Source organism: Amia ocellicauda, chromosome 10 (assembly GCF_036373705.1).
Source record: "Amia ocellicauda isolate fAmiCal2 chromosome 10, fAmiCal2.hap1, whole genome shotgun sequence".
Lineage (NCBI taxonomy): Eukaryota > Metazoa > Chordata > Actinopteri > Amiiformes > Amiidae > Amia > Amia ocellicauda.
The window spans coordinates 7,591,898-7,601,594 of NC_089859.1; the positions used below are offsets into that span (position 1 = coordinate 7,591,898).

The window sequence follows — 9,697 nt, forward strand, 5'->3', positions numbered from 1 at the left end:
ACCTGTACATCATGAGGTTACATTTATGATTAGAAGAGAGTGGCATTTAAATGAAGCCGCAACTGAGTACAGTTCTGTAGTTTTCTATTAGCGAGTGGGTCAAAGTTTTGATTTTTTTGATTAATCTTTTCTTTTATCTTTTCTAATCTTCATATATATAGATAGAGAGATAGATAGAGAGATAGATATGGATTTGTAACTCATACATAGCTAGCTATTATACTGTTTAAAGACACATTTTGAACTTTACATAAACTGTAATAAAAAAAAGTGTAGCATGTTTCATGTAATGCAATATAAAAATATACCATAATAATTAAAGCTGTGGTAAATGCCTTGACCACTTCTCATTAACAAAGTTAAATTCAGTTAAAAAAAATTGCAGCACTACAAAGGAAAGAGCTTTCACATATACAGACTATTTAAAAGAAAACATTTGTCTCATATTTACGATTACCAAATATGCTTATGTATGAATGTTTTTATTACATTTAAAACACTACACTTTTTTGTATAAAATAATACTAGGAAATGACACATACTTTCAGTAAATGTTGACAGTCTCTCAATCAGAAAAAATATATAATACAAAATCAAACGTAATGTGAAAAAAAATAGATTTTAATAAATACACAATATACATTATTTACAAAACATAATAAGATTATTATATACCAAAAATATATATATTTTTCATTTTTATAGCAGTATTTTATTTACATATAAAATATCAAGTACTGGTTCTGTATATTAAAAAACAAACAAAACAAAAAAACCATGTACTTTTTAGGAATGCACATATTTAAAACTGAATTTTCTGTCCCTTTTACATTCAACATGGGAAACAGCCCACACAATGTGTTTTGCACTGAAGGTTACACTTACTGGAAATTCCTGCATTATCAGGTAGTTCATAAAGGTCATTCTCTGAGTAACATATTTTGATGTTCACTAGGCTTTATGTAATAACCTCAAGTCATTTTGCAAAAAACTAGATGATTTATGGTGCATGTTTAAAACTTTTTCTATAAATAAGGTTAAATAAAATTACATAAAGAAAGACATATTGAACATTACTACTGAGAAATACTTTAGCGGGAAATATATGAAAACATAAACCTCACTTTTAACCACATTGGTGGGTGGACTGTAAATTCAAAGAAGAATATTACAACACTCAGTAAGCAACTGTTAAAATAAGCAACACATTAAAATAACTCATATGATAAAGTTTGGATGCACAGAAGTATTAAAAGTGTCAGTTTAAAGAGTACAATTCAGGCCACATCCATAGAGAAACAGTCAGATATTTTCACTGCAGTGCCAATTGTACTGTTTTTCTCTCTAAATAAAATCCATCAACAGTTCTTAAGTTGTCTTGTGTTCACCTTCCAGTCAGAAAACTGGGAGTACATATTGCAGTGTACCGCAAAGACTCAATTCTACGCTTTACAACCACTCATCAATTTATTTCTGATGATACAACATGTTTTCACCTCCAGTTGCTACTGTTTGCATCGAGTGCATTTAATGGATGTCAACCCTAGCCTATACAATTTGTTTTCATCAATCTACAACCTAGATTTCAGTGACAGACCTCACAAAACTTGTCCCTCTTAGGTTCACTGCGTAGACCTTCTTGAACTGGCCTTGGAAAGCACAGAGTATGGTTTTCCTAAACGTGTATGAGAGGAAGAAGTAGATAATGGGATCCAAGCAACTGTTGAGAGCCGAGAGGCAGAGGACCAGTTCATTGAGGACATGCAGTGTCTGACGGGCGCTTAGACCCTTTATGATGTCCATCTGGGAAAGCACATACGGTACTCTAAGAACGTGGTACGGCATGAAGCACAGGGTAAAGATGATGGGCACAACAAAGGTTTTTATGATAGCTATGTTCTTCCTTTGCTTGGTTTTCTGTGGAGCGTTCCCAAGAGACATGCTTTTAAGCTTAATGGCAATCTTCCCATAAAAACCAAGGAAGAGGAAAGCCAGGAGGAAAAATAATCCCACGACGATGAGGTTGATGATACCCCCTACCAGGCCCTTTCTGTGGAAATGGAAGCACGTCCCACTGCAAGGATGGGATTCATTGTTCTCTAAGAAGAAAGGGAACATACCAGAGAAGAGGACAACCCAAACAGCACAAGTCATCCTTTGGCCCCATTTCACTTTCTGGATCTTGAAGACCCACACAGGCTTGATTATCTTCAAATACCGATCCAGGCTAATCAAGGTCAGGAACAGGATACTGGCATACATATTGATGTAGAAGAAAATGCCGACTGTCTTGCACAGAAAATAGGGCCCGGGACTGTTATGGTAGTAGATCCGAACGGGCAAACAGAGGACAAGAAAGAAGTCCGCTATGGCCAAGTGCTTCATGTAGACAGAAATGCAGGTCTTTGTCCGTTTCTTGAAGAAAAACACACTGAGGGCCACTATGTTGCTGAGCAGTCCAATGATAAAGATGACAGAGTAGCATGTTGGTAACACCAGGGACAGGCTGCCATCTTGTATCTCACAGGAAACGTTGTTGTGGACACCACTGGAATTCAAGCCGGCATCTGCCATTTTCTCATCCTCGCTGTAACTGGCAGTAGTTAATCTGTCCATGGTAGCATTATTGGAAGGTGTCAACATATTTATCTGTAAACCTAAGTGGGTAAAAGTAAATGGTTAACAGCTCAGTTTAAATGGATTTGAAAAGAATTACAGCAAAGCAGGAACAAACCCCTCCCCCCCAATAAAATCTTGATTTTTGTTTAGCTCTATTGTTCCTTACAATACCTTAGTTCCTTTAGTAAGCATTTTCATTATTTTCATATATTTTAATTAATTATATATGCTGGAAATACTGGTGCAATATGTATCAGAAAAGTAGATTATAGAGTATTTAAAATATAATTTAGGTTATCATACACAATGCAATAGTATTACTACTACTAACAATAATAATAATAATAATAATAATAATAATAATAATAATAATAATAATATGTTTACAAAATTACTGTAAATGCATTGCCAGTTTGCTATAATATGCAGCTATATACTGCATCATATAAATGCTATATAAAAGTGTTCTGGTGATTTTCCTCATTATTTACTTGCTTGCATATTCCATATGTAATAATACCTGTATAGCAACATTGTGTGCAGTACCTTGAAATATAAGTAAACGAACAGTTTAAAAATCAAGAACATTAACTCTGTGTCAACATTTCACCCATAATTATATATTAATTATTTTAATGAACAGCAAGGAAATAAGTGCCCTCAACTACATACCTTTACAATATATTTTCACACTAGAAATACTGGTTTCAAATAACTAAATCCATACGGTTCAGTAAAGTTGTACTTGTACAGTTCTGTTTAACTGTGTCTTACCTGTCATCGTTGAGCTCTCCTCTGCTCTGTCTGAAACTGTGAGTCTGCAGCTGTGAGCTTTAGACACACTCACTTAGTGGAAATTCCTCTTTCGTCTGCGTCAGCCTGCTCCTATATGTGAAAAAACGTCAGTACCTCTAAACTGCCTTCACTTCCTCTTATTTTATACCATAGTGTTTCCTACGGGCTACAACACCTTAGTAAAACAAAACTGACACTGGCCTTTCGGTGGTAGAGGGGGCCGGGGGGATGTCCATCTTGCTGATTGAATGAGGTCAGGAATGCATTGTGTGACCACAAGTGTGTAAACTCCACTACTGTGGTTGGACATCACATTTGTTTGTAACATACACCATAGTTATACCGTGTTAAATACAGAACTCTAAGATTTTTTATTATTATTATTTATTTAAATACGTTTTATTTTCTAGATTCACACATTTATTTGAAGCATTAGAACACATGCTTTTAAAGTCATAAGACACTAATCACATCAAGCTTAAATGTATTTAAACTGGATTAGTAGGCACACAGTAATCAGTTTAGCAACTAACACAAAAATATATGAAATAAGATAAAAACACACCAAAAAATATCAGTGTAAGCAAACGTTTAATTTCACTGAAATAAAATCCCCTTACCCACTTTAAAAGTCAAAGTATATGTTATATATATTTACAAATCTAGATAGTCAGGTGGATAAATATATGTAGTATGTATGTATTAATTTATGTTTCATCAGTGGTGGTGGTGACAGATAAAAAGATTATAGTAGGTGGTTCACAGTACTGGTGTGAATCATAGAAGGGATAAATGAAAGAAAATGCATATGTGGGCAGATTTTCAAATAAAAACTTATGCTTTTGGTGTCTGGGGTTAAAGAAATACGACTAAAGGTCTTGTAAACTGCAGAACAGTCATAAACAGTTTCAATAATTTGTAAGTTTACATTTGACATATATCAAGTTCTACTAAGTTACAGGCAAAGTTCTCCTATAAATGTTCCTGTTTAACTCACTCTTAAAAACTGATTCTAGAAACCAATCACTGCTTTGATAGATGCTCATAGTATACTCTCTGGAACTCATTTGAAGTGGCCTTCCTGATGGATTTGTTCAAATAGCTGGGAGAGATGACTTCTGAGTTGCTACCATGACAAGTGGGCTCCTGACTACAATGAAAGCCTTGTTTGATTCAGGGGGGGGGTCATGTAAGTTGTAATTGACCATTATTTTGCATAATTCCTTTACATTGTTTATGCGATTTATATATTTGTTTTCTAAATGTAATTGTTTGTAAATCATGAGTCTGATATCAGGGATCTAATTTTGCTAGGGCATATATTTAACCATCATTCTTTATTTATTTTGAATTTAGCTTTCAAAATGAATTATTCTTTTTCAACTTTCCTGAAACTGTAAAGTTTTGCTAGAGTAAGATACCAAAAGCAAAGATAATTACTATTTTTTATGGCTGGACTATGAATACATGGATACACAATTAATCTTCCATGATCTCAACATATAGAGTGCTTTTCACTACTGGATGATGATGGTTATATTAGGGAAATGTGTTGCTTTAATGTTGCATTTATCTATATAGAGATAGCTTGTTTGCAGAAAACCACAATTAAAGTAGGTGATATACATCCTATGCCTGTAACAATTTACGGTAATATGCAGCTACAGAGCATGCTTTTTTTAAGTATCCTGTGGGTTGCAAATGACAGTGAGAATAATAGTTCCGTCCTCCTTCTCAAGGTCTGTGTACAACAAAAATCATTCTTCTTCAGTGGTCTGTCAATACCCCGACTTTAGCTGGGTTTAGTTGAAGTGGATTCCGATTTCCTTGGCCTCCTATGTGGTGAGTGAGTTATTGTGGGGGTCACATCAATTTGCAATTGAGCACATTAATTCTTCTGTTTGTGTTTCTACCTGAATCATATGAGTCTGCCATACTACCATTTAACAACCCCTTTGTTACCATCAGCAGTGGTAAATGTTTTTCAATGCATTAGAGGCCTCTGAATTGTGCAAGCACTTTTCACTGCTGTAATTACTGTCCACCATTAAACCCAAAGGGGAAATGTTATACAAAAAACTTCAAGCCCTTATGACTTATGACTATACTGTCTCCTTTATCCACGGGAAACATATCTATTTTTAATATATAGTACACATGTGATCCTTACATTTTTCATACACCAAATTTAATTAAAATTAAAATATATTTTAGTCTGTGATGCATATATTTATTTTATAGGTTGAACATATGTGGTGAGTATATTTTCTACCATATTTTCAACATGATATAAATATATGGATTACAGACTCAAATATCATGAACAAAGATGTTCTTTCAAAGAATATTAGTTTTTCGGATCCAGGTTGGCAGTGAGCACCACGGACAGCATACAAGCACTCCACATAGTCAAAGTGTGTTGCACCCCCCACCGTGGATGAGGGGGCACAATTTGGAAAATGTTATCCTGATAAATCAGTGATAAATCCTGATGGCGGCCCTGTATACAATATTATTGAATTTGAAGAGATTGTTATTATAGCATTAATAAATGTCAGGTATTCAGAAAAATGTCTGACCACAGAACATCAGTATGGTGAGTATATTTAGCATTCCTGAAAGAAATAGGTCAACAGAAGAACAATGTTGGCCTATTAATATTTAGGTAAATTCCCCAACAAGGATCAGACACAACAATTCCAGTCTGGTCTGATTACCATCAAAGGAAGAGAAGTTGAATGAATGAATCATGTGTTTTGCATCTCAAAAACTATAACATTGTTCATTGGTATTGGAATGTTAGACACTCAATAAAAGAAGTATAAATACAGAAATGTCCATTCTGAAAATGTGAGTTTAATTATTATTTTTCATTGTTTGTTTCTTTCTTTCCAGTTTACTTCTTGACTTGAATTAACATAACATGTACAAATATGTAATCGTCATCTTACAAAATTTATTTAATTAAAATTGCAAAAATAAGCTATATACTTGTGTAAAAACTTGAGTTTCACACACTGAACCTGTATTACATACACTACAAAAAGGATTTAGAAAACCCAAAGAGAAAGAAGTTCATTAAATTATGTTGCATTTACATTCTTCTTTGCTTAACAATAATACTTTCTTCTTTCACATCTGGAACATAAGTAATTTTGAATCTGTCTTCCAGGAAAACAGTTTTGCATATAACCAGATCTGTTACAAGCATGACTACTCTCATCTGCTTGTCATAGGAAGAGCTTTTCATTTTTATTACCTGAAACCAATATACAGTAAATTAAGCAGGCTACAGTATCCTTGAATAAACATCAGTTTCTCCCTTCCTTTACATGTTCCATTTGCACTTTTCTCATTGACCTTAAAAAATATCCTCAACATATCTCAAAAGAAATGCTCAAAAATAAAACATAAAAATGGTCCTAAAGAATTCTACATTCATTGTATAGACTTTCACAGCTCAGGAAGCCAGAAGCCACAGTCATTTTTTAATGGGTAAATCAATATACGTGTGTTGAAATGGGGGAGGCTTTTTTGCAATAACCACTCGGTACGCCGTAACTGCTTTCTTCAGCTTACATGACTCTTGAATGATTCAATGATAAAAATGTCTCTGCTACACAAAGCCCGCAAGCAGATGCTGTTGCAAAACACTTTTTAAAATATTTTCAAATGATGCACAGTGAAAATAATTGTACATATTTCCCAGTCCTTACTAAAGCAAAATATTCTTCCACCCTTTGACTTATAATACAAGTTATAATTTGAAATTAACATTGTGAATTTTCCTCGAAGACATTTATTTTACCATATAGCCTATATGTGATGTTTTAATTGTATTTTGTATTAACCAAAGACCTGTTTATGATTTCCAGAGCAGTCTTCCCACAAATTTGAACTATTGGCTCCACCAGCTAAAGATTTGACATGTTCATGCACATTTCCTGTTTAATGGATAGATGCACACAACCCTGTCTGACACACCAATGTACAAACCAAACTGTGATGCAATAAATGAGTCAGTAAATACAGCCACAGCATAACAGATTAAATAAATACTCATAACAGTGTTGTGTCTATAATGCTCAGATGCTTTTAGAATAAAGCTCATATCTAACACATGAGTATTTCAAATTTCACCAGTTGTTTTGACAGAATCTGACAAGAAAATGATTTGATAACTAAGGGTGATAAGGGTTCGACCTACCTTTAGCACAGATTCAATTTCTCTTTGAGCTCCTCCTATGTACATCAGTAAATGTTAAAAGAAGGACATCAAGCACTTTTCTTATCCCATGAAGTATATTTTCTTACTCATGTATTTGTAACATTTACAAATGTGTGTTAACTAATTTCTGAAAGGCTGTTTTGACTTTGATTTATATGTATGTTTATATACAGACTCAAACAATATATTTTCCCACATAATTTATAATTTATATTGCTAACCTTGAAATAAAATGTAAAATATCTCTTTGAGCTGTGTGCTTAGTATACAGTACATTTATGGGGAGTTTATTTCAAGCTGAGAAGCTGGTCTAAAGATATCTTCATAAGCTGAAGTATCAGTTTTAACCAGAAGATGTCAGCAAATACATTCAGTTGGCAGGCTGTGTCCATTTGTAGTCTGTTGATCTGAAAAACTGCACATCTTCGGTTCTGAATACACTTTAACAGCTAAAGCCCACACAGCAATACAATATTTCTGAAAGGTTTTAACCTTTTCACTGAAAACATGCATATGATAATTGTCCTATACCAGCACCCAACACCTGCTCTGCAAACTGCCTTTCTCTTTTTGCTTTAGACTTTACATTTCTACCTCGAGGGCCGTTTTGTGGAGTACCACTTCCTTCTCAATGGAAACTTCCGTAGAGCGCAGTCTCAGCTGTGAAGTCTGACTTCCCCCCATGTTTGTTTAGAATAATACAAAACAACATCATGAGTTCTTTTCACCATATTCTTTAAAAATATATAGATCATAGTGTGTCAAACATTACACATTTGTATTAATTATAATTTTATAAGAGCCTAATCTCTCCAGGCTTTGCAGAGCAATATGCACTATTCAATTTGATCAAGCAAAGAAAAATACCATTACCATCACCCACAATAGAAAGAAAAACAGCAAAACACTGCCACGTTTATATAATTGCATGGTTATTGTCAATACTAAGTGTTTATATTGATGTCACACAAATATTGAAATGTATGAGGGCAAAAGATAAGAAAAATTATGTATGGGTCTGGAACCACCCCTATACCCTACAACAGTCTTAACACAATGCATCACTCTTGTTAATAAACAAAGTAAAAGCCCCTGCTGATGAAGTCCAAAAGCTTAAATATGTCATTTTCTGATTCACTTTGTTTGCTTTTTTTTCTGTCTGGTATAGTTATTCTAAAGTGAACTGCAATTATGAGCCTTATTTTTTCCCTTTTCTGTCTTAATTAATTAATTTGTAATATTATTATTTATTTCTTAGCAGACACCCTTATCTGTGGTGATTTACAACATATTTTGTATGTCTCATTTGAGCAGTTTTGTTATGGACAGTTGGTCATGAATTTGCATATATTATATTTACAAATTCATTGGGTGTTACAGCTGTGCAAGAGCTTTGTACTTAGGTAACATATAAATGTTGTTTTAGCTCTGCACTGACATTTCCCATCCTTGAACAACCATGCCCAACTTTTTAGGGATTGAATATCCCCTCATTTTATGTTTACACAGGGATTTAATTTCCTCCTTTCACTTGAGCATATTCTGCAGAGGAAATCTGGGTCAGCAACTTTTTCAGTCTGTTGAGCAGTATTGCCATGGACAACATCCCTATAACAGTATAAACTCTGTGTAGTCCGAGACAATGGAGCGTTGAAAAAAATAATATATATGTGTATGTATGTAAACCCTTTTGCTTACTGCAGGAATTAAAAGTAGTCTCTGATATTAAAATAGGCAGTATTATAATACAGAGATGGTGCGTTTACTGTCTAATGGGTATTGTATATTTTATGACTGTGATTTCCAAATCATACTTGCTGGCCTGCCACCATTGCAATTAGATGTACATGAATGGTCAATACATATTTATTCATCGAAGTTTAATATACTAATTTAATCAGTACTTTCTACTGAGAGACTCTCAACTGACTTTTCAAACTCAATATATCACAGCTGGTGAAAATAAGCAAACTCTCCTAGTTTGATTGAGGTATGTTTAAAAAATATATAAGCCTAGAATCTGATCTTTATATATATATATTTACTGCTGTTAAC

At 33.8% G+C, this 9,697-nt stretch overlaps 1 protein-coding gene across 1 annotated transcript; it reads right to left on the bottom strand.

Moving 5' to 3' along the window:
• Positions 1–535: 535 nt before the first annotated feature.
• gpr34l (G protein-coupled receptor 34 like) lies at positions 536–3,466 on the bottom strand. Its single transcript, XM_066714829.1, has 2 exons — positions 3,394–3,466; positions 536–2,657 (listed from the first exon to the last, which is right to left on the bottom strand). The coding sequence occupies exons 1-2, from the start codon at positions 3,398–3,400 to the stop codon at positions 1,579–1,581; spliced, it is 1,086 nt and encodes a 361-aa protein (XP_066570926.1). The 5' UTR covers positions 3,401–3,466; the 3' UTR covers positions 536–1,578.
• Between the last annotated feature and the right edge of the window lie 6,231 nt (positions 3,467–9,697).